The sequence below is a fragment of the Primulina tabacum genome, chromosome 1 (genome assembly GCF_025594145.1).
Source record: "Primulina tabacum isolate GXHZ01 chromosome 1, ASM2559414v2, whole genome shotgun sequence".
Lineage (NCBI taxonomy): Eukaryota > Viridiplantae > Streptophyta > Magnoliopsida > Lamiales > Gesneriaceae > Primulina > Primulina tabacum.
In genome coordinates, this window is record NC_134550.1 from 56,721,914 (window position 1) to 56,748,842 (window position 26,929).

Genomic DNA, 26,929 nt, shown 5'->3' on the forward strand with positions numbered 1-26,929 from the left:
AATTATATTTATTGGAATAACTAAGAACATGTTATAAAAATTGTCCATGAAAGATTATATTCCAAATTATAGCCACATGAATATAATAAATTCGAAATGTTTCAAAAACCAGCATATTTTTAGTTTATATAAAGAAATAATAAAAATTATATTTGTTTAAGAAATTCTATTAATATAAATTGTATTTTGAGAAGGAAAAAAAAAATATATTTAGACATAAGAATTTAAAATAAATTAAAAAAATAATCTATTGACCATTTTTATGTCTAAAATATATTTGTTTAAAGTAGTGAAGTAAAAAAACTTCATCTTCTACTATTTTACTAAACTAAGATTCATTTCTTTAAATTAATAATTGAAATCGACCAAATATATATATATATATATATATATATATATATATATATATATATATATATTCATTTTTTTTTACATTGTGATGTTTATTGAAATATTACTATTATATATCATAAAAAGAAAAAAAATCTAAACTAATGTCTGATATCACATGTTGTATTATGTATCACATAATCATTATCTCCTCATTTTTTTAGAATTACATTATGTAAGGCTTGAATATATTAACAGCAAATTTATATTTTAAGATTTTCTTATTATCATTTGAAAAGTAAAACTATGTACGCTCTTGATGAATTATATATATATTGTACATTCAAAAATTACTAAATATGAATTAGAATAAAATATAATGACTTAAATATAACGATATTTTTCAATTCAATTAATAATTATTATAAGGTTGTCAATAAATTAGATCCATAACCATGCTCAACTTTTTCATCTTTTTCTAACCAATAAAATTTAACATGACAAGAATGGTGGTGTATGAGCTAATAATTAATAACATAATAGTAATAACAATGGCTAATTAATTCTTATTAATTATTAATCGAAATGATCAAATTGCGACTCATGATCGAGAAAATATTGAGAGATGCTGATGAATTATAATAATGGCAAATTTTTTATGGACTAATTTTTTCGCATTTTATAATTTATTATATCATATTAATTTAAACTATATAATTTTCATAAACTAATTGTTTTACACTTGTAAATAAATTAAATTATCTCTTCCCCTGTACAAATTCAAATGCATTATAAGGATAAAAATTTATAATTTTAACATAAAAAGATATATATATCTTGTAAGACGGTATATCACGAATCTTTATTCGTGAGATGAGTCAATTTTGCTCATATTTACGAAAATTGTCAAAAAAATATTTTTGATATAAAAAATAATATTTTTTAATGAGTGATCCAAATAAAATATTCGTGTCACGGAATTTTTGTGTTATTTCACAATTTGGTTACGAAAGAGTGATATTATTATTGATAAATTTGATTTTACAAAGGGGGGACACAAATAAACTTCCCATTTACAATATGACATTTAGTATAACCCCAAAAAACAAATCAAAGGCCAAGAAAACAATCTCAAAATTACCAACAAAAAACATGTCATTTTTTGAGTATATATATTGTGTCTTTTTCGGTGTATGAAATTGTCAAAATCACCAACTGAAGTTGATGGATTCAAATTGCAGATTCGCTGCCAAACGAGATGAACATATTTTCGCTGCTTCGTGCCGAAGCTTCTTAGGCCCGCTAACAAGAACCCCAACGCTTGACTCTCTGCTTTCGAGTAGAAATCCTATAGAAAAAAACCACAAGATTATGAGAAATTTTAGTTCAAGGATCCAAAAATGATCACAGTGTATATATTTTTTTGACGTACTTTTGAGATCAGGCCTTTCACCGTAATGCACGTTGATAGATTGCGAAAGTGACTGCTGAGGCAAGCTCTCAAGTTCCCTATCTGCATTATAGTACAGTGAGTTTGTTGAAGCTATGGGAGTTGCCCCTTCCATGTTCTGAATCTGTGACGTTTCCTGGGAGTTTCTTGTCTTATTCAATAGAAAAGCAACAGTTGACGCCATGATAATGCCGACACATACGAACAATATGTGCAGCGCAGCTCTTGAGGACGACGAGAAGATCTTATTCGAGTTAAGATCGACAGGGTATATGTAGAATCGGGTCACAATGCCAATGAGAATAAGGTATATTATGAAGGAAGATGAAATTATGGCCCCGAGCCAAAGCCAGTTGTTTTGGCCTAAGATTGGAGTTATGGGAGCATCAGACGGATTCGACTTGAACCATACGGCTCTAACTCCCTTCCTCTGCTGGATGGTGGGTTGTTTTTCTCGTGTCACGTAGGCCTCTACCTGGATCCCCAGGTTCGAAAACATGGAGGGTGCATCAGATATGGGGAGAATGAGATCGAGCATTGTTAGATCAGCAGAGCTCTTGAATGCCGCGATGAGTAGAATTTTCGGTGTCATGAGTTTCAACGTTTGGCTCGTGTGAATGAGCTCCCGAATGATGGAAATGAACGGTGTTACGCCACTGCCCCCGCTGACCATCACTAGCAAGTCATGCCTGCATTCCGTCATAATTTTGATCACAACAATCAATTATTTATATGGGTGAAATTATTGTTGGATACTTCCCAACCATAATCGTATAAGGTACGTAGGTATGTATACCTTAGGAAATCTGTGGAAGCAGGCCCATAAGGTCCTTCGACAGAGACGTCTAGACGATCAACCGGAGGAGAACCTGAAGATAGAATCTGATACAGTTTTTTAGACCATTTTCCTTCACCTTTGATCATGACACTGAGCTTATCAGATTCCAGACTGCTACTGGAAGTTATGGTATATGGATGCCATTGCAACTTGGAAATGGTGGGAAAATTCAAGAAAATGATACTGGTTGGGGTGTAACTTAAACCTATGCTTTTCGAGAAGTTGAGCTCGATCGACGGTTTCGCAGGGCAGAATCCTAGCAGACATGAGACGCACCCCTCGTCTCGATTGCAAGAATCGGAGGTATCGATCGATCATGAAGAGGAAGAAGCCAGGGAGCATAATGGAGGTGTAGCTAATGCCAACATGGACTACATAGTAGGAGAAAACAAAGAGAATGTATAGGTGATGTGTGTAGAAGAATAGCTCAAATATCTTTCTCCTTATTCTTGGCAATGTTGTAGCCCACAAAGCCAATCCTGCTAGTAAAGATAGCTCTCCTGCTACATGGGACACGCCAGTGTTTTCCCATTTCAGCATCTGAATTTGCAGCTACAACAAGTTATTTCTGTTACATGTATTTATTTATTTATTCTCATTTTTAATGCTACTTGATCAACTATTGTATATGTTATATTTTCCAGTACTTCTGTGAGTTAATTGTTTTCGATACAATGGTGGCCAAATCAAGGACTTTAGATGAAGAGGAAGAGGAAACTTTAAAATATATTTGAGGATATTTAGTATTTGTAAAAACAAAGTACAAATGATCAGAATCATATACCTCCGATAATTCATGTGTGGCGGCCCAAATTAAAAGATAATGTAGCAAAGGCCATGCGCAGTGAAAAGGGTCATCACAATATGTCCTAACCACATGTGGTATTTCACACTGGCCTCCGATGTGAGGCCGAACAGCGGCAGAACCGACGAGCCACGTGTCACCGGGAAAAATAGGAAAGATAGGGCTATGTTTCCTGTCAGTCCAAGGCGGAGCCCCGCCGAGTCTAGCTTTGCTTCCCACCTGCAGTCATGCACCATCCACTTGCAATTAATACTTGGATTAATATGGAAAGTATTATTTAATTTTTCGTAAACATGATGCTACGTACTAACATACTTGGATGAATTGATCATGCCACAAAAAAATTTGAAATATATAACGCATATATTGTAACACATGTATAACGATCACGTTTAGGATTTGTATGTCGTGCTAATCATATTAATTACTCACACTTTCTCTCCAGATTTTGCTGCAGAAATGGGTGTAATAGTGCGAAAATTGAGACGCAGATAAGTAGCAAAGTTCCAAAGAAGAAGAGCAATAAACATGAGGAAAAATGCAAGCTCAATCCGAGACACTATTCCCAATCCTTTGACGATCACTGGCCTCCTCCATAATCCCAACTTACAGATCTCTGCACGTGATCTGCATGCATGAATGTTCATTAAAATTAGTTTAAAGAAATAATAACTCCATGAAACAAATACATGTATTAGATAATACAATATATTACAATATAAAGTAGTTAGAAGAGTTAGTTTACGGTTGAGATGAAAAACACTATGTAACAAGAACTCAAACTCATATTCTTCAGATAGGAAATATACATTTTCTTCTCTTCCGCAATAACATGTCTTGGATTTGAGCCGAACAAACTCGTAAAAAAACCCAAATTATTCATCATATATGTTATCGATGATTTGGTTGTGGATACACGTACGTACCCTTCGGTATGATTATTCTCCCTTGTTTTCTTTCCTAAATGGAGATACACACACCCCAAGGTGGAAATGAATAATATCGGAAAAGTGAAAACTAGATAAGTCGCACCTGAAAACACGGAAATGAAGTTAAACTGAGCATGTAAATAATTCAAAACTTCAGGTTTCAATTAATATGTTACAGTGCTATCTTCTCGATACTACATGAAATCTGATCATAATATATGTCAGTGTCAGTAACTTACGATGATGGGTATGTTAATATGGAAATAAGTTGTTTACAAACCCATCCACAATAACAAGGGTATTTCCATCAAATATTTGTGGGTCTCGTACTCCACATCATCAATCAAATATTTCATTACTCAAATATCACATATTTCACAATCAAATATCACACCAACCAAATATTTATGGTCCACTGTTACTTTAATTAATATTTTATTTTCATTTAAATAAAATCATTCCATCATTTTTATTAATTTCATCTACTATTTGGTATTATATTTTTATTCAAATATAAAATTAAGAAGTTTATAATGCTTATTTTTAAATGACAAATTTGTAAAAAAATAAAAATTATTAAAATTAAAAAGTTTATAACGAATATATAAAACTAATTTAACACAAAACAATATTTATAACATTAATAATAAAAAATTACAAACCATGAAACAACATCTATAATAATAATAATTGAAAATTAGTAATTCACGAAGATACTAAAAACAAAGACATGAAAACAGAAATTACAAACCACACATATAGTCAAATACACCATTCGTTCACTCATCACGACGACATGTCTCCCAAATGTGTTGAACCAAATCGTGACGAAGCTGATGATGCATATGACTATCACGTAACTCTGTATTTCTTCGAAGGTATTCGCCAAATTCTATGGTTGAACCCTGACTGGCTATGAAATTATCTCGTTCTTCAAAATCCCACATTGATATTGCATGACCTTCGTCCTCAACAATCATGTTGTGTAAGATAATACATGTATAGATGATTTCTTTGCATTTATCCATAAACCAATGTCTCCCTGGGCCTCTTATAATTGCCCAACGAGCTTGAAGAACCCCAAATGCCCGTTCAACATCTTTTCTTGCAGCCTCTTGTCTTTCTTTGAATTTCATTCTTTTGGGATCCTGTGGGCATGAAAAACTCTTCACGAAAGTGGCCCATTCCGGGTATATACCATCTGTTAAGTGGTATCCTTTAGTATATTGTGTATCATTCACAAGAAAATTAACATCCGGTGCATTTTCTTTCAAGACGTCATTAAAAAGAGGCGACTCATTAAGGACATTGATGTCATTATGAGACCCAGCCACTCCAAAAAAGGCGTGTCATATCCACAAGTCGGCTGATGCAACTGCCTCGAGCACAATTGTTGGGTAGCCATGATCGCCTCGAGTGTACTGGGCTCTCCACGCGACCGGACAATTTTTCCAAGCCCAATGCATGCAATCAAGGCTTCCTAACATGCCAGGAAAACCATGTCTTTGCTCATGCATTTCAAGCAAACGAGGGATGTCGGTTGCGTTGGGTTTTCTTAAGTACACACGCCTATATATTTGCATAACATATTGACAAAAGTTGGACAAGCATTCAAGTGCAGTTGTTTCACCCATCCTTAGATACTCGTTCAATTGGTCGGCTGGGCCTCCATAAGCTAGTTGGCGGATAGCCGCCGTTCATTTCTGAAGTGGGGATAAGCCTTTTCTTCTCGCAGCATCTTCTCTCCATTTAAAATATCCATCTTGATGATTTTGCAAATCAGTGACTATGCGCAAAAACAGCTCATTTCTCATTCGGAATCGTCGTCGGAACATGTCATCGGTATAAACCGGCTCAGTAGAGAAATAATCATTAACAAGTTGAATGTGCCCAGCTACACGCTCTATGTTGATTGATCGTCTTCTTTGTGCATTTCCGTATGAGGTTTGAATGAATTCAGCCGCTCTATGTTGATTATGCACCATCGTCATGAATAATTCTTCACCAGGATCCGATGTTGATTACTGACTGTTGCATAGCCTCGATAATTTGATCAACATGGGTCACTCTTTTTTTGCCTTTCTTTTTTGCGGCCTTATGTCCCATAGGGCAAAATCGGGCTTCATTGTACTCTGTATCAACACTTGGTGTAGCATTAGACGAGTCAGTATGTGCACCTGATGATTCAGATGTCCTTGCCTTCTTTGCAGACCGGTGTCCTGAGGATTGAGGCGCATACATAGGACTATCTTTAACTATCCTCCACACGTGTTCATATTGAAAAGTAGATTTGAAGATATTCTTGTATTCTTCATGAGCCCGCATCATCAGATCCTCGTCACTCCATCCACTTGGCCGATCCGTGTACCATTTATTGTAAATTCCATTATATCTATTCACGATTCTTTTCACCGCAGCCCAGTGTGCTTTGGCTTTCTCCGCAGTCCTTTTTTTAGATTTCTTGTCTCGATTGGTATTGTAGTATTCTACAACCTGTTTCCAAAAAGACTCACTCTTCTGGGCATTACCAATGGTTGGGTCTTCGCTCATCATTGTGTATGCTGCTGCAAGGAGCTTATCATCTGCTACTGTCCACGCTGTCCGCTTGCCACGATCTCCATCTGAATCTTGACCTGTCTCGCTTTCCTGATTGATAGTAATATTTTCAAGTCCTATTTGGGACGAGAAAGGAGGAAATTGTGAATTTCGGAATTCATAAGGTGCTTCTAACCCTTTATCACTGTCACTTGCATCAACACTAGCCCTTCTCGATTCAGTTGATTGAAGCCCTGGTGATTGAAGAGGATTAATTCCATGGTATGGAGCTTGCACCAAATACTGGCTACTCTGCCAATATTCTGGGGGACATGTATTCCAAACCTTTGAATATTTTGAACGTTGGGTTTTGAACGTTACCCAACGTTAAATTTTATTCTATAAATACATAAATTTGTAAAAAATTAAAATCCATAGTTTTAACATCTTATAAAAATATTTCTCTCACAAAAAAAATTACATACAAAATTTTTTTGGAATGGATAATAATTCCAATAGTTTTTTTAGGGATTTTTTGAACTCTCCAAATATCGATGAAAGTTCAAGTGGAGAAAATTCTCGAGTTCGTCCGAGTGTCCAACATCCTCCATTTCCATTTCTTACTCAACACCCACATAATTTGCAACATTTTTCATATCCACCACCATATTTTTTGAACGCCCCTCTAGCTCCGTGAAATACATGTCCCCCAGAATATTGGCAGAGTAGCCAGTATTTGGTGCAAGCTCCATCCCATGGAATTAATCCTCTTCAATCACCGGGGCTTCAATCAACTGAATCGAGAAGGGCTAGTGTTGATGCAAGTGAAAGTGATAAAGGGCTAGAAGCACCTTATGAATTCCGAAATTCACAATTTCCTCCTTTCTCGTCCCAAATAGGACTTGAAAATATTAATATCAATCAGGCAAGCGAGACAGGTCAAGATTCAGATGGAGATCGTGGCAAGCGGACAGCGTGGACAGTAGCAGATGATAAGCTCCTTGCAGCAGCATACACAATGATGAGCGAAGACCCAACCATTGGTATGGTAATGCCCAGAAGAGTGAGTCTTTTTGGAAACGGGTTGTAGAATACTACAATACCAATCGAGACAAGAAATCTAAAAAAAGGATTGCGGAGAAAACCAAAGCACACTGGGCTGCGGTGAAAAGGATCGTGAATAGATATAATGGAATTTACAATAAATGGTACACGGATCGGCCAAGTGGATGGAGTGACGAGGATTTGATGATGCGGGCTCATGAAGAATACAAGAATATCTTCAAATCTACTTTTCAATATGAACACGTGTGGAGGATAGTTAAAGATAGTCCTATGTATGCGCCTCAATCCTCAGGACACCGGTCTGCAAAGAAGGCAAGGACATCTGAATCATCAGGTGCACATACTGACTCGTCTAATGCTACACCAAGTGTTGATACAGAGTACAATGAAGCCCGATCTCGCCCTATGGGACATAAGGCCGCAAAAAAGAAAGGCAAAGAAAGAGTGACCCATGTTGATCAAATTACCGAGGCTATGCAACAGTCAGTAACACAGATGGATGAATATAATAACAACAAGAAAGTGGATCAACTCATTCAAGCTCATAAACTACTCGTAATGGACACTCGAGGTATGACAGATGAACAACTTCATAACCATCTAGCGATATGTGACCAGCTCAAAAAAAGATTGAACATGTAATGTGGTTTGAAATTTCTATTTGATGTCATGTATTTTATTATGTGTGTGGTTGCAATTTATTTTTTAAAATCATGTATTTTAGTGTGTTTTTATTATGTGTGTGGTTTGCAATTTGTGTTTTTAAATCATGTATTTTAGTGTGTTTTTATTATGTTTGTGGTTTGCAATTTATGTTTTTAAAAAGATTGAACATGTAATGTGATTTGAAATTTCTATTTTTAAATAATGTATTAATTTGTGAATGATCTATAGTATATATTATACAATACATACATACGTACACACATATATATGTGTGGATAAAAGTATGAACTATCCGTTACAAAATAGCCGTTACCAACTAGCCGTTACGTAATAGCCGTTACGAAATAGCCGTTTCGAAAATGTATATAAGTAGGAAATGAATCATTCATTATTCTTCACAATACATCCAGTCTGCATTCTCTCTTATACTCAACTATTTCATTTGTTCCAAAATGTCTCAAGATCCTACTCAAAATAACAGAGAAAACATTCCAGAAGATACAACATCGGATCCTGGTGAAGAATTATTCATGACGATGGTGCATAATCAACATAGAGCGGCTGAATTCATTCAAACCTCATACGGAAATGCACAAAGAAGACGATCAATTAACAGAGAGCATGTAGCTGGGCACATTCAACTTGTTAATGATTATTTCTCTACTGAGCCGGTTTATACCGATGACATGTTCCGACGACGATTCCGAATGAGAAAGGAGCTGTTTTTGCGCATAGTCACTGATTTGCAAAATCATCCAGATGGATATTTTAAATGGAGAGAAGATGCTGCGAGAAGAAAAGGCTTATCCCCACTTCAGAAATGCACGGCGGCTATCCGCCAACTAGCTTATGGAGGCCCAGCCGACCAATTGAACGAGTATCTAAGGATGGGTGAAACAACTGCACTTGAATGCTTGTCCAACTTTTGTCAATATGTTATGCAAATATATGGGCGTGTGTACTTAAGAAAACCCAACGCAACCGACATCCCTCGTTTGCTTGAAATGCATGAGCAAAGACATGGTTTTCCTGGCATGTTAGGAAGCCTTGATTGCATGCATTGGGCTTGAAAAAATTTTCCGGTCGCGTGGAGAGCCCAGTACACTCGAGGCGATCATGGCTACCCAACAATTGTGCTCGAGGCAGTTGCATCAGCCGACTTGTGGATATGGCACGCCTTTTTTGGAGTGGCTGGGTCTCGTAATGACATCAATGTCCTTAACGAGTAGCCTCTTTTTAATGACGTCTTGAAAGGAAATGCACCGGATGTTAATTTTCTTGTGAATGGTACACAATATACTAAAGGATACTACTTAACAGATGGTATATACCCGGAATGGGCCACTGCTTTCAACTATATTTTATAAGTACGCACTTGTTTCTATGATAAACTGAAAAAGAGTTTATTTTTCAAACAAATACACAACAATTTGTTCCTCAAAGGATTAAATAGTTTTTACCTAGAAAATTCCAAACGTTTTAGGCTACATAGTCAAGACCAACGAAAGGATGACATCATGCCATAAACTCAACAAATTCATACATTGCAAAGGTTACAATTACCAGAAATTTACCCTTTTTTTAGCACTTCATGGGGAAAAGAAATAACCAGAATCTGAGATGATATGATAAGAGTATAGGTACAAAAAGGAGACCACATTCAAAATGAGTAGTGGATGCTAAACGATCGATGAAATGATGGTTATAATCAAATTCAAACTTCTGCAAAGACTGTGAACAGAGATGTTTTCCATGTTATACAGTGAATATGGATATTTATATCGAACCATGGACACAAAACATACATAATGTGGGTATATTATGTCCACACGCGTCGAGTTTTGGATTAATCATAAATATGTATACCCTTTGGTCGTCTGAATAATAATGATAATACAATCAAAGTTTTAATCAACAATTCAAACCCCAATTTGTTTAAGTTAACATCTCAAGGGTATCAATATAATAATTCAAACCTTATGGCTATATATTATTAGATCAAAATTTCAAGAGTGCCTAGGTAACTTAACCTTAAGCATTAATTAAGGTGAAAAGGTTTGCAACAGCACAGGACAGGAGCAAAGAAAAACCTTGTTATAATCAACTTGAGCCTAAAAGAAGATTTCATACAATTAGAAACAAGGAGAATTCCGGTGCAGGAAGGGCGAAAAGTAAAAAGAGTCGTATTTCATCATCAACTTCTTGATATCTTCTACCATACATGGTATTTTTGTTTCCCATTAAAATCTCAAGCAAAATTAGTTACCATACTTTAATAAAGAGATTACATGCTTCGCGCTCGGAACATAAAGAAATATCCACTTGCCTGATAGAGCAATTGTATCTGATCATAACAGATGAATGACACCCTCAATAGTCAATACATTGAATAGATGGCACAGAACATATCATACACACCAAGGAAACAAGACAATAGATATTGAACGTAGATGCGTTTGTTATGACTACTTACAGCAAAAGACAACATCAATATTTCACAATTACAGAACCTTCTTGGAGACTAGCAATTCCAATCTTTGAAAGCAAAACAAAAAAATGTGTTGGCTCTACAAGGTCGTCAAGCTTTAACAGATCAGAACTGATTGACAAACTTCAAATTAGTTTCAGAAACATCTACAGGCAAGCGCGACCATCCCACATAACCATTCTTTTTCCTCAACATAAAAACAGAGGCCGTAAGCAACAAGAACACAGCAGCAGCCAAGGGAATTAAAACACCAGTATGCCCTCTTCTCCAGCTCCTCCACACATACTCTGCAGAAACCTCTTCACCAAAACTACCCATTGAATTGTTCATCTTCCATACCTCAATTCCGTTGACAAGACCATCAACCGCATGTGGCAAGCTCGTATTCGATGGACCTACACTAACGACCAAATTGCCCAATTCCCCCCCATCAACCACAAAATCAGCATAAAATGGTGAAGCCAGCAGTCTATTTGTAACATAAGACAAATCCAGATTCTCATATGCTAAATTCCCATTAATGTAAACATTGAAATAAATCATTCCTGATGACAAGCTAGCTATATCGCAAAAATGCATCCGAACCATATACTTATAACCCTTCTCCACTTCAAATGCCAACGTTATGTTTGAATTTGGAATCGAATCATCTGAGCTTTTTATAATCCTAGCAGTATTATAAACATTATCAGGCCCCACTTCTCGACTAGCCCCACCAATTTGATAATGGATTCGACCCCCGAAATGAATTTTTTCAGAACCATCTCTCACTTGTAGGTACTTGTCATCAGTCACCCAAGTCCTCCACAAAGAGTCGTTAAAGGGCGTCACTTTAAACCCCCCCACATTCACTCTATGCACAGTTTCCAACCCATTTCTCAACAACCCATGAATCCACTCAACTTTTCCGCTATCAACGTACTGTGCTACATCAGCAATCAAATCTTTCGGAGCAGATATCACTTCTATCGCATTCACAAACCCGAATTTTGAATTTTCTGACGGTATAAACACAATATCCAGCTTTCCCATATCATCAGGGATCACAAACTCTTTAATTATGGGAAGACCATCACCTTTCGGCACTCGAAAGTTATTTAGCAACAAGAATCCGTTCGCCACGACATGAAATTCAACCTCAAAACAATTACAACAACCATTCGCAAAACGTGGATGAAAATGGAGGCGTACCAAATGATGGGTCCCACGATCTGAAATTGGGAACGCGTAATGCGCTGGACGATTGAAGGCCCTAGCTGTTTGATACAAAGGAGACGAAGAATCAAGCTGAGATTCAGCTTTCAACAAATGAGTCGACCGTGTCGAGATGAGAAATCCAGAATCGTCATCGGTGAAGACTCGGTGATCCGGGTCCAGGGTTTCGGTAGCGCTTGAGCCACAGTTCACTAGATAATGATCGATTGGAGAGAAGGTATAGACGGTGGTGCATACGAGGGAGAAGATGCAGAGAGAGAAAGTGAAAGATATGGAGTATACCCCCGTCCCCATTGCAGACAGAATAAGATCTTCAAACTTGGAAGAATTGTCTTTTGAATGAAGTAGGCATGGAAAATAAAAATCTGGGCCACGCGTAAATTCTTAAGTGGGCTCAACCAGACGCAAAAACGTGTCGCATAAAGTTTGGCTAACTCGACCCGACATAAACCGACACGCCTTGTCTGACCTCACCTTACCAAGTTGCCAAGTGTCAGATTCCAGCCAGCTGGATCTGCTGCTGCATGCTCGCCCACCGTTACTGAATACGTTAAAATTTACTTCCACACTCATGATCCCACCAAGTGTCTCATGTACGAAATGGTATAAGGATTTCTTTAAATGCAGCAACACAAGGAACCTGAATCGGCGAACAATTTCTTGGAATTTTCAACCTGTCCTCTGGTACTGTTTCAGGTACGGCTTCACAGTGTCTATATTTACGTAATTGCCTATGTTTTTTTTTTTCCCCGTGTGTTGCGATGTATACGGCTAATTTGTTTTATTTTAATTTCTTTTAAAATGAATAGAATGTCAATTTATTTACTTCCACCAAATCAAAACTCTCAAGTTTCCATGACCATTATTTCATTTTATTCCTTCTTTCTTTCGAGGTTACAACTTACAAGCAAGACAGTCTTTATGGAACGAGCAAGAACTATTACCTCCCTTAGCTTCAGTTCATCCTATATGAGAACATTTCTGCAACTCCACAGCATCAATAGCCAAACCTCTCTACAGGAGGAAATTCACACATCCCTACTACCCCTTCAACCTGCTCCACCAGAAGATGATTACACGGATGCGGCACCACTCCACTGCTAATCCCCTTCATCCACAAAGCTCCATGTATATATACTTCTTTCCCTTCTTAGCCATCCCTATCCTTACGTTCGAAATACTAATCCCAGTAAAAGTATCACCCGAAATCCCCTGCATCATTCCAGCCATTGTCATTTGTCACATTCTCCGCCACAACGTAACCTTCAAACATATTTTGGTGCAAATTTTATATTAAAATAATGTGCTTTCTGTATCAAATACAACATTCATTCTCAACACATTTAATTCAAATCTTACGCCCAAAAAAATTTTATTTAACATATAATATATCAATATTATATTATTAATAAATTTAAATAATATTAATAGTTTTTACTATAACTATTTGTAATAAAAAATAAAAAAAGTAAATTTGTAATAAAAAAAACAAAAAAATTTGAAAAAAATGCAAACTACTGCGTCAAACAGAGGAAGGAGGCTGTGTTATTTTGCTAAAATAGCACAGCCTCCCTTGGAAGACAGAATGCTGCACGCAGATGCCCTAAAGTCAATTCCTACAATCTCAGGCAACGCGTTCGGGTGGTCATAATAAAGGTCCGCGTGAGAGCCATAGTTCCCAGTCATTCAAAAAACTCATTTCATTGAGCAGCAACAAAATCTACATTGATAAAAAAAAATTGTAACAGAAATTTAAATTTAAAAGCCTAAAAGTCATGTTATCGAACTTTTGGAAAAGTATCTTCACTTTTTTTTTTTATAGAAAAAAAGATACATTTTAAAATATTATAATAAATTGGATTAGAAAAAAATATATATATAATCTAACCAATCTGAACTCTTAGGACCTAGCCGTGATTGTCCTCATTCTAATGGCACTACCGCCGACCCTTACGAATATGTGTACCCCACCACCACAAGATCTATTCTTTACTAAAATCCTCACGCCATATTTGCTTCTTTTTTTTCTTCTTTTTTTAAATGTTTGGCAGTGCAAAGTTGACGAGGCTTACAGAGAAATTCATGATTAATATTGTTAGGCTAAGTTCAGGAGCACGCCAAAAACTCATGTCAGATCAACGTTTAAAGTATTTTGGGTAAACTTTTACCAAAAACTGCACATAAAATCTGGAGTCTTGAAGCCTGTGTTTCAAACTTTTAATCACTGCAACAATAAATGATTATTGTGACATTTTTTTGTTGACATTTTTAATTAAATGTTGTTACAAATACTTAATAATGACACTTGTAAAAAATTAATAATGTGTAAAATAAAAAAACTTGTTAGATTAGTTATCCTGATATTTTTAATTGATGTCATTTTTATATGGAGGGAAACAATTATTTTTCTCACATCGTAAAAAATCATTAAAAAACTAAAAATTGTCAATATAAATAAATGTGGGAATATTTGGGTTGGATAAATATTGGAGGGAAAATAATTGTTTATCTTAATATAAAAAAATGACATCAATTAAAAATATCAGGATAACTAATCTAATATGTTTTTTTATTCTCACATTTATTTTATCTATTTTTCCCTCCTCCTATATTTATCCAACCCAAATATTCTCACATTTGTTATTGTCACTATAAATAACATACACGACACTTTTAGTTGTCATTAAAAATGATTTTAACTGACATATAAATTTGTCATTATTACTATAATAACAAGGCATGTATAATGTATTTAAAACATGAGTTTTCCTGACATTTAAAATTGTCGTTATATGAATAATTAGTAACACGTATGAAGTTGTCATTAACATCTTATAATGACATTAAAAAATGTCAGGAAGTTTAAGACGACATTGGAATAGAGGACATTTGTTGGAGGTGGTATTAAAACTTAAATGTCACTAAATATTGAATATGATGACATTTATGAATGTCACCATAAGTATTTATTCTTGTAGTGAATCTTAAATTCCATTTTCATGAAATAATCCTATTTCAAAGTTATAACAAAAAAAATGTCGTTGATTTCAAGATTTCTGATGGTGTCTACTGTCTAGTTTGGGTCATCCATGACAACGTAATATCAATAAGTATTAATAATTCATATCACTGATTTTTACTCAATTTCTTGGATCCTCTTATTCGAGTGTTTGAAGATTACCGTTCGAGGTAACCAGAATATCGTCGTGGTGTTCTAACCCATGCTTTAGAATCTTGAGAAGTTATTTTGATACGTGCTCGCAAAAAAAAGGGAAAACTTTAAGAGGTGTCTGAGTTCATAGAGTGTGTGAACATTTGATCAATAGTCGGTAGTTTAATTCCTCGTACCAATATCTTCTCGGATAAGTTTGTCGCACATGGTTTGTCCAATCGATTTACTTGATTAGTTTGATTTGTAAGATATTGTGTTAATCCGATGTTTATCCAATATATATTAAAAAAATAGTGATTGCAAGTTGACACGTCATAGAAGAAATATAGTTGTTGCCATGTGTACTAAAAATTCAAAATTATTTTGATATTAAAAAATACAATTCAAAATTAAATTACTTATTAAAACTTGATATTATGAAGGTTGTGATATATATAATTAGTAAGTCGATCTCACGCGTCTATATTTATAAAAATGGTGAATGCGGTTTATATATAAAAATAATAATAATATTTTTTCATGATCATTTCTCTTTTCACTTGTCACAATCACATAGTTTAATAATATTAATTTATGTTTGTCTCTTTGAGATATCGATATTTTATATTATCAAATTTCAGTTTTTTTCATGGAGTGAACGCCTCACTATCAGTACATTAATGTCATATCAACGCCACGTAGAAGATTTAGAATGTCCATTGTACTCACACCTCGTTCAATCCTACCAAATATGTCCTAATTGTATAATATTAATTTCTATTTTAGTATTTTGTTAATATAATCTCAATTAATATTTATTTATTCACACATGAATTATTTTCAAGATTTTACCCCAAAACCATTAGTGATTATTTCAACGGATAGACTCTATCATAATTCTTTCAAATCGTAAACCCAAATAAAGAACTTACAATTCAAGTTTGATTTCTATAAATAGAAAAATAATTTAAATTAGAATATATGAAACTATAAATAAAATCGTGTAAAACTATCACCTGAATAACATCCAATGATAAATTATTTGAATATCAAATTATATCCTTATATAACTTAATTTTAATGGCTTAAATAATTTATTTATATAAATGAGTAGGTACTTATGGGACGGTTTCAAAAATTTACCTGTGAGACATTAATATAAAAATAATTTTTTATTAATTGAGTCGTTTTACAATATTGATATGGAAGGCAGTCTAATATGAGTTTTTTGTATTTATTATATTTAATCTTTTTAATAAAAATATAAATGCTATATTTATGATATACTTTTTAAAATTACAAAAATCATCGTTTTTTGAAAAAAAGAAAAATAATTGGTTTGGGATATTGTGACAATTCTAAATATATTCTACCGGGAGTGACTTCACGTCACCGTAAAGCGCGTGAACAACCTCCTACTTTCTGAGCGTTTATAAATTGTTTTTGCTATTACATCTACTCGTTTCCGAAAAAAAAATCCCTCTTCCACGCTCTTTCCCCCTTTTTACAAACAAAACCTAAAAACACACATATATATACATACAGATTCGAATATGTATTCACCGATACATACATGTATCAATAGTTAACGTACGTACGCGTGGATGTGCTGGTGAATTTTGTGATTCTGACTTTATTTTGATCGAAAAGTATGAAGAAAAGATTGAGGGAATTTTGTGCCGTTGTTTTTGTTTTCCGTATCTCTATTTTCGTTCTTGTAGCCGAACACTAGGTTTGAGATTTTGTATAGATAGATTGTAACTGTAGCCGAGGCTTTAAAATTTGTTGATAGATGGGGTTTAGCATTCTAGGTTTAGGATGATTAGTGGTTGATTTCCAATTTTTTGTATTGGATTTGATGGTATTGGGATATGGATTATTACTGAGCTGGATCAGTTGGTGAATTTTAGCTTGCAGTTAGTTTCTTGAGGCGTTGTTGCTGTTTTTTGGAACGCTGTCAACATGGACTTGGTTATGTGCTGTATTGGCTCTCCATGAAACGAAGGGGCTTATTTTTAAGTGAGGAAATTTGATGTGACTTGTTTGAGTCCGGGATTTACTTACCTTCGGTCTTTGGTTATACTCAATTGGATTAGATTTGGTGAATTCGAAGAGATTGTGGCTGAGATTCATTTTTAGCTTGTGTAAAAGTTATATGCGATTCCGAACTGCAGAATGAGCGTAGAAAATGAATATCAAAGCTGTCCGCACAATGCTTCTGGAAATTTCGGAGTAGTTTTAAAGTAATTACCTTACTTATTTTATCTGCTGATCTTGTTTATCCCTGGTTTTTAATTATATTGTGTTTGGGATTAATACCAGAGTGTTTTGATGATTCAGGGAGCCTAAACTATCATATACGAGGGAGTTTCTAGTGTCTTTGAGCAATTTGGATATCTGCAGGAGGCTGCCAAGTGGATTTGATGAATCACTGCTGAGGTGAGAATTGAATGCTGATTACATCATGGAAACCAAAAAATAATATTCTTAGTGAAGTTTACTGTGTTACTTGTTCAGAATATCTATCTTCTTTTTACGCATGTTGTTGACTATTGATAATCATTGTTTTAACTATGTATATATGTTGAATTTGAGGTAGTGAGTTTGAGGGCACCTCAGAGAGCATACCAGATCGACCAAGAATTCCTGGGAGCTTGCCCTTGCAGAGTTTCAGACGGAGCCAGTACGACTCATCTCCACCCGCTCAAGGGGATTCTGGTAACTACTCTAGGAGCATCAATGGAAAATGGGAAAGCCGTTCGTCAGGGAGGAGTGATCGAGACAATGGATCTCAATTTGAAAGGGATTCAGGTTCTGTTCTACATTTCTTCATAAGTTTAAAAGATGAACGATTCTATGCTGTCAGCCATACACTGTCTCCATAAGTAGTCTTAGTATTTCGGTTAAGAGGTTACACGACATAATAAACTAGTTTTTGGGGTTGGTTTAGCCTTAGTACTTTGAGAGGAAACCTTGGAACAGGCTATTAGTCAATGCCCATAATGTAGCTAAATGTCTGCATTACAAGTCGGATGAAGGTTCATGCAACACATTTCTGTAGGTGAGTGAAACTTGTCCAACGTAGAGTCGTAGACAGCCATGGGCTTTGCCTTCTCATGGTGTGAGCTCTGTTATATGTCGCACATTGTCTCCACGAGAAATAGTTGAGTGGTCCCTAAGCTTGAGAGGTTCTACTAATATACTAGTTTTGAGTTGGACTCCTTAATTGAGGATGTGTTATAACATATTTATACTGGCCTGTTGGTTACTTTAATTTTATAATGTAGGGATAAATACGTGCTTGCATTACTTTGATGTCTACCTGAGAGGTCTACATGGACCAGTGTTAAAAGGCCATACTTGTAATCTTATAACACAGCCTACTTTGGTGTTTGATGTCCGGACTACTTGATCTTGAACTATGAGAAACAAAGAGTACTTCGAGTGGATGATTGCAAGGCATATTTTCGATCCTATGTTATCTTGTTCTTGGTCCAAACTTTCCGGTGAACTTTTGTTCTTTTCTAATTGTTTCTAATTGTCTGTTTATCCTCGTGTCCTTTTAAGAAATAACAAATATTTTTTGTCTCTTCATTTCTGGGTAATGTTTTCAATATTTTTATTCATCATTAATCATACAGAATCTGGAAGGCGTATTGGGAATCAAGCTCGAGGGTCTTGGCAAACTCATGAACATGATGGGCTCCTTGGAAGTGGTTCATTTCCGAAACCATTTGGAAATGCGTCTGGGATGTCGGCTGCAAAGATAAGAACAAATGAGCACTTTCAACTTAGCAAGAGCAATGAGCCATACCATCCTCCACGACCATACAAGGTCAAGTAAACGTGTACACCACACAACCATATGTGTCATTACTAAAATATTCATTTAATAAAAAATATCATAAAGATCTATTTTAGTACATTTGTTGCTCATGATAACTACCGTATCTTATGCACTTTGCAATTATTTTTAAAATTACTAAATTGTTTCTTTATCTTTATCTATATTTGAATATATATACACATCACTTCTAAATAATAAAAATTATTATAAAAATAATAAATTTCAAAATAACAAAATGTATCATATTTAAATAAATATTAAAAATCTTATAAAAATTATTTCTAATTTTAATATAGTCTCTAAATTTTTTACACAAATTATTCAACACCCAAAAATTATGCACGCGTCTCGTGCGAAGGAATATAAAACACCAAAAAAAATTCATATATATGCACGCATCTGTACCCATGGGTACTAAATTATTCAACAGGTTCCAATAGCTCATTTAGTCATTTTCACCCAGGTAGTATTGTTTAAAAAATTTATCTTAGCTTTTTCCTTTTTCCTGTATGGTATTTCTGTTAATTATTGTAATTCTCATGCCAATAGATTATCTGTGTATGCCTTTTACTGATCTTGTACGACTTCTAATTTTTTCAGGCTGTGCCTCATTCAAGAAGAGACACAGACTCCTACAACGATGAAACTTTTGGTTCAATGGAGTGCACTAGTGAGGATAGAGCAGAGGAGGAGAGGAAGAGAAGAGGTATTGTTTTGTTATTATTTGGAAGCGTGTATAGCTATGTGTAATTGTGCTATCCTTTTTCCAATTTATTTTCTGTTACAATCCCATTTAAATTCAGCCTCTTTTGAGATGATGAGGAAAGAACAGCAAAAGGCTTTTCAGGAGAAGCAAAAATCAAATCTGGAGAATCAGAAAGATGGTATCTCAGGCCTTTTTGAAGATTTGGATGATAGCAAAGAGGAAAGAGGACATTTTGTGAGGAAAAATGAATTGGAGGTCTCTGCTGCAATTCCGATAATCAATAATGATCCTGAGAAATCTTCTTTTGCTTTACACTCTCCTGCATCTAGACCACTCGTCCCTCCTGGTTTTCAAAGCAATGTTCTTGATAAGAATTCTGGTGTGAAATCTTTGATTCTTCCTCCTTTGTCAGAGGTATGATAGTTCGACTTTTCCTTTCTATGTTATTTCTTTGATTAAAAATACCGATATGCTTTGGAACAACTTCAAGTGATTTTCATAACATTCATGATCTCATTCATGGACTTTTTTTAAATGGATTTGTGTGCTCTTTAACGTGTGTGATTAGATCTCTCTGTCTCATGATAAAATGTTTTGAGGTGGGATACAAATCCGTTCTTTCTTTATGTGATTACCTCTTTGATCTGTGCTGATTGAATTGTTAACTTGGGTTGTTGGCACTTTTTCGTTTGAGGTGGGATATAAATACCTTCTTTCTTTATGTGACTACCTCCATGATACGTGCTGATTGATTTGTTAACTTGGGTAGTTGGCACTTTTTCGTTGCAAACTAATGGCCTCAATGAAGATAAAGGAGTAACCATTTATTAATTTTACTTTATGTCAACTGTGATACCTACATGATTCCCTTCCCCCTTCCCTTTTCTTAATGTCCCAGTTTCCCTTGTGTATGGGAGGTTTCTCTTGAGGTTCTGTTCATACAATTTTTCTTTGAATTTTAGACCCATGTCACAAAACCAGTGAAATTGGTTGTTCTGAATAGTCAGATCTATTTTGCATTTTATAGGTCAGAAAACCTGTAACTGGGGTAGGCCTCTCAGAATCGGAAGCCAACCTTATCCAAAATAATATGAAAGATGATTTAGAGCAACAGCTGTCTCAGGATATGAATTTAGTTGATGGGCAGCCTGCAGAGAAAATGAAGTACCCTCACCTTTTAAACAAAGATGACGCTATGAATTTACGCCCAACTTTGGATATGCACCCCACAAAACATGGCATAAAAGATCATATATTCCACAGCTCTAGTCATTTCAATTTTCATGGAACCCTGGATGACTTTGGGATAGTCGAACTTGATGCAAAAGTATCAGATTATACTGATGCCAAAGTATCAGAGGACACTGTTAGTGAATCCAATCAAAATTATTCAACTTCAGCATTGGAGAACTTTTTCGGCAGCACATTATCCATGAATTCCGGTGGTTCTACTTCAGTTGAGGTTATTCAAATTTAAACGCATCTCTGTTGCATGTGTCTTGTTTGATTCCTGCAATCTTTCTGTAATTTTACATCTCACTGGTTCTGAAGACGATTGATTATGTTCTTTAAATTTAAAGTAGCTAATATGTATTCACAAATTTGAAAACCGGGAATTCCCTTTTCTCTTTAAGGAAATTTTGTGCGGAGCGATATGCACACATGAGCGATGCAATGGCTTGTGAAAAATTTTGATATTGACAAAACGTCCCTTTATTTTCCTATCCCATTCTGATCCCTATGCTGTTACCCTTCTTGATTCCATCACGTGTTTGTTTTTTTTACAATGTATTCCATCATCTATTCTTGCATTTTCTTTTTTACCTAAAAAATTAATCATATGCCTGTGGAACTAGTAGAAACCTTTTATAATGGTTTTGCTTACCAAATTTTATATTAAAACAGATGTCATTGTCTGTGCAAGTTTTTTCGTGCTTATGTTTATCAATTTATGAGTTGATATAGTGATGTTCTTGTTGATTTATTCAGTCTTGTGCATTTTTTCCGATAATCAGTCTTCCAGTCTTTCTTGATTGTAGTTGGGTATGTAAGGCGATTAATCACTTCTAGGTCCAAAAAAAGGCTGTTTAATCATCTTTTCATGTGATTTTGAGTAGTGTGAACTGTTGCTTACTCTAATTTGGATGTGTTCAGCATCATGATAGTAAACCTGATGATACACGGCGCCCCGAATCTGTCCCGTCTTCAAAGTTTGCCCAATGGTTTTTTGATGAAGGTGTGATGGTCAAGTACTTCACTTTCAATATTGTTAAAGTTCTGTAGCTGTTGTGTTGATTTGATTTTCATTTTTCTATCTTCAAAATCTCGCAGAAGTAAAGTTTGTTGATGTGTCATCAGGGAGGCCAAATGATTTATTATCACTAATAGTCAGTGGTGATAAAGGTAGATGTCAAGTTTCTGACTTAGAAGCAGCTGAGCGTTTTCCACCTGATTTCTCCTCCAAAACGTCGGAACAATCCGATCGGTCTAAACTAGACATCACGTCTATTGATAATGGTGTCTATAACCAGCTAAGTATTAATAACGATGAGGAGACTATTCCTCCCGTGCTTACCTGTGAAGACCTTGAACTGATAATTCTATCAGAGTACAGTGCAAAAAGTACAGCTGGGCTCTCAGTCCTAAAAGGTTCGAGCTCAAGTAGTACAAATACTGAACAACAAAGTGCGCATGTTGATGGTCATGCATCTATACACCTGCTTTCTCTTTTGCAAAAGGGAACTGAACGGGGTGTAAACTCTGGTGTGGATATAAATTTTGGAGAGAAAATATCAGGTTCTCAAGAATACAATGTGGAGACAACAGTCAATATGCCTAAATGGGAAGAGAATAACAGTGATGTCCCCAGTTCGGTTAGTAGCCTGACACTTGAAACACTCTTTGGAACTGCTTTTATGAAGGAGCTACAATCAGTTGAAGCACCTGTTTCTGTCCATGGGGTATCAATCGGGTCTGCTCAAGTTGATGCGCCTGATCCTCCTGGATTACCCTTTCCAGCCTCAGATAATGGCCTTTCTTCCCCTAGACGCAACAAATTTGGCTTGCAAAGACCAAGTCATGGCTATGGTATTTCAGCTTCAAATCACAAACAGCGGACAAAGCTGACTAAGGCTGAGAACTGGAATGGCTATGATGGTTCCCTAACTGATATAACTTCATCAAAGCATCATACAGAAGCAGCTCCAATGCACATTGGGTTTCAAGAGGGTGCTGAAACTCAGCTGCCTGAATTGAGCTCCTTTTCTTCAAGCGATCCTCGTGACCACTGGATGTCAAACTTTATGTCAATTGGTAGTTCGAGTAGCAATGTGAACTCTTCTTTAGATGGACATGTTGATATCATGGACAAACTGGCTGCTATCAGTTCTGTTAAAGATCACCAACTCATGGGAGGCTCGGAAAAACGGAACTTTATACGTGATCCTTATGAGCAAGTGGAGCCTCACATTCCCTATCGCAGTCTTCAGATGCAGCAATCTTTGCCACAGTTTCATATGCCACAAATGTCTCAAGTGAGGCCATTATATCATCACTTGGAGTCACATCCTGCTCACATGAGTCCCCAGATGAAGTTACGGGGTCCTGAAACCGTGTTTAACCACGATTCTCTAGTCAATCGTCAAATTCAATCAAACATGAACCGACCTTTTCCTCACCAGAATGTTAGGTTTGCAGGATTTGAGATTCCATCACATCATTCAGCTTTGCATCAGCAGATGCAAATGTCCGGAAACCATCCTCCTCACTTGTTACCTGACTTTTCAAGGGGTGGCAATCAAGCAGCTTACTTTTTGCCAGAAGTTAATAAGATGCAAAATTACTCTTTTGGGCATCATGCACCAAAAATTGGCAGCCATGGGGTGCCTTATACAGGTAAATCTTTTACGAATGTAATGTTACCACAATAGGCGAAACTGGGGTGCCTGTTTTGTGTTCTTAACTTGAGCTTACAATAGGTTAGGGTCTTAGAGATATGTCCATTATTCCAACTTCAATGTATGAAGAGAACTGTAAAAAACAGTTTATCTACTGGTGGCCATTAAGTTATATATTTTTATGTGTTGTTCTTGTGTGTCATTTCTCCTAAAAAATATCGATAAGAATGAGTAGCTGAACTTGTGAACTTATAAGAATAACAAAGAATTTTGCTTGGTTACTATATTTATAGGAGTTGCTGTTTTATGCATTATTTATTTTTCTATATTAAAGATCTAAATTAAGAATTTCTTCTCCCAGGAAGCAGTTCATGATGTACAAAATTGCTAATTTTTTAGCTCTTAGCATGAGCAATTAGTTATCGTTCTCAGCCTACACTCCTGTAGTTATTTTTCATCATTTGTTTCCTCTAGTTCCTAGGTGACCTAGCTATTACTGTTGTATATTTCTCAGTAACTTGCAATAGAAAACATCGGTTACTCTTCAAATACTTATTGGTAGTAACATAGTCATTTTCTTTGAAGTTTTAGAATCCAAATTTCAATCTGATTTTGCCGGTTGAATTGGCTCCAGATATCAATTCTGGAGGCAATCCTTCCGAGTCTTTTCAGATGTTAATCGAAATGGAGCGTCGTGCGAACTTAAAGCAGTCCCACCCTTTTGCTCCTAGCCATAACCGTGGAAGTCATGGGTACGAACCAGACTTGGATTTCCAATATAGATAGTTGAACATTATCACACATGGAAGGGCGAGCTATGGTGATATTGGAAAATGTCATCTTTGCCATTGCAGAACAGTTGGTACCCGCCATCTTGGTGAGCAAACTTGTAGAATATGGTTTCATTCCTCTGTAACTTGAATTTATGTTGAGAATGGGATTGGAGAATACAAGAACTTCCTCACTTTGTTATGGATATGATGATTGTGACAGTTGAATCTTATTTTCTCTTATGTTTCCTGTTATATTTCTTTGTTTAGCTAAGCCACAACTGTTGAATGCCAAGTTAGAGCTGGTCTTTCTTTCTAGTTATGTAATTAAAAGTCCATGTATGTATGATGAATCGACGCTCTGAGCAAATTTTCTATATTGTAGATTGAGCACAGAACACGTACTTTTGTTTAAGCTAATTTTAGTTTTTAGAATGCATCCTTGTGAAAATCTTGTATTCAAAACATGTCATTGCATTATTCAAACCCTCATTTTTAAACAATTTTTAGACAAGTGGACTCCCATTTGGCCCATAAACCACCTTAAGCTAAAGGATTATTGTCTTGGGTCCTTGACTTTGTTTTCGTTTGAGTTTGAATTGAGAACGCTGAAACTTATTGTTCCATTCTCAGATGGATTTGGTTCCGTTTAGAATTAGTGCATGGAATTTCTCTTCAAAACAGGTTTGGTAAACAAAGCAAGGTCAGAGCATGAGAGTTTTAGTAAAATGTTCTTAGGAAGACATGACATTGGCTTTGTTGGGCCCGACTATGACTCTCATAGGTTTGAGGCTTTCTGAATAACGATAAACTCTTCTTGTCTGCATTTATGCTGCCCTAATAACTGTTTTCCATTTGAAATTACTGGTCCGACTATATTACTTGTCTTGAGTGATTTAATATATTTGGCATTTAGAATTTTTTGAAAAATCCAGCACCCAAAAGAAGTAAAACAGTCAATAAAACCCAAACAAGAGGATATGCTGCGAGATATCAGAGTTAAGCATCCACAAGTAAACCAAAATATTGGCACAAAAAAACAGACCTCCAGTTTCTTTGCAAAGTTTTTTCGATCCACGACTCGTTGCGTGGTTAGAGCTGCTACATTTTTTAACCATGGTACCACCAGCTGTTCCAGTATCATCTGAAACACAGGGACAATGATTTCACCAGCACCAATTAGACGGAACTTCAAGAAATTGGTCATGCTCCTGCTCACTCCAGCTCTCTCTGGATTTAATAATCGTGTATGGCTTCCGGGTCATCTTATTCGGGTCCTCGAGGACGAAGATTCAAGCAAATGAGCATTGATCCCAGTTCTCATGGGATCCCCGCCCTATATAAAAACCGTAGAAGTGGGTAAAATCCTGAGACGGGGAGGGATTGGGATACATTGACACCATGTGTGATCAGTCCAACAAAACGCGAAGCAATTGCGGTTTCTTCTGCGATGCCATGCTAACATGGGAGAGGGAGACGACGGTGTTGAAGCTTTTATATAGGGGAGAGGAGGGCACATCGTGACCGTACACGTGACTGGCGGAGAGTTGATGCCTAGCTGGGCTGGTAACACATTAACTTTTTATCGTTATTCAATAAAAATATTTAAAGTAAAACAAGAATAATATTAGGCCATCCACAACTGTTGATACAATGTAAGCTATGTAATCCAAATATCTCTTCCATCTAAATATTCATTACTGCACATCATTGATTTGTGTGTCACAATAATACCTTATTATAAATTTGTAATCGGGTATTACAATTTTTTTTTTAATTTCTTCATGCTAGCGTGATTGAGACGCGCTTGTTTTTTGGGTCGAGCTCTTTTTTGGTCGAAATTTTTTTTTTTTTGGGTCGAGCTCAACCTAAGCTCAAAGGTCAAGCTCTTCACTGTGCTCTCGACCCAAGCTCTTCACTCACTTTGGGTGGTGCTTCTTTTTATTTTATTTCATTTTTTTTAAATATTTATTTAATTATTATGTGAAATATAAACGGACGATTGAATGAAATCTGTACAACGTTTTTCTCTGATCAATTAAGAACGTTGGATTTTGATAAATAATAGATAAAAATAATTAAAATGATGAAATGATTTTATTTAAATGAAAATAAAATATTAATTAAAGTGACAGTAGAATCCATAAATATTTGGTTGGTGTGATATTTGATTGTGAAATATGAGATATTTAAGTAGAAAAATATTTGATTAATGACGTGGATCAGAGAGTCCACAAA

General features: G+C 35.6%; 4 protein-coding genes and 1 pseudogene across 4 annotated transcripts in view; 2 read left to right on the top strand and 3 right to left on the bottom strand.

Moving 5' to 3' along the window:
- Positions 1 to 26,929, bottom strand: part of LOC142513968 (uncharacterized) — a 103,663-nt gene that overhangs the window by 15,701 nt on the left and 61,033 nt on the right. The gene's annotated exons all lie outside the window — the stretch shown is intronic.
- On the bottom strand, positions 1,539 to 7,639 carry LOC142513984 (ferric reduction oxidase 2-like; annotated as a pseudogene).
- Positions 8,139 to 9,688, top strand: LOC142514000 (uncharacterized). The gene is made up of 2 exons (XM_075619747.1): positions 8,139 to 8,523; positions 9,081 to 9,688. The coding sequence occupies exons 1-2, from the start codon at positions 8,139 to 8,141 to the stop codon at positions 9,686 to 9,688; spliced, it is 993 nt and encodes a 330-aa protein (XP_075475862.1).
- On the bottom strand, positions 10,946 to 12,668 carry LOC142552980 (putative receptor-like protein kinase At5g24010). The gene has a single exon (XM_075662933.1). It carries the CDS (start codon positions 12,613 to 12,615, stop codon positions 11,212 to 11,214), a length of 1,404 nt encoding a protein of 467 aa, XP_075519048.1. The 5' UTR covers positions 12,616 to 12,668; the 3' UTR covers positions 10,946 to 11,211.
- LOC142552989 (uncharacterized) lies at positions 16,940 to 24,934 on the top strand. The gene is made up of 10 exons (XM_075662945.1): positions 16,940 to 17,715; positions 17,813 to 17,911; positions 18,072 to 18,283; positions 19,114 to 19,307; positions 19,920 to 20,025; positions 20,123 to 20,439; positions 21,053 to 21,487; positions 22,180 to 22,261; positions 22,357 to 23,919; positions 24,556 to 24,934. The coding sequence occupies exons 1-10, from the start codon at positions 17,648 to 17,650 to the stop codon at positions 24,705 to 24,707; spliced, it is 3,228 nt and encodes a 1,075-aa protein (XP_075519060.1). The 5' UTR covers positions 16,940 to 17,647; the 3' UTR covers positions 24,708 to 24,934.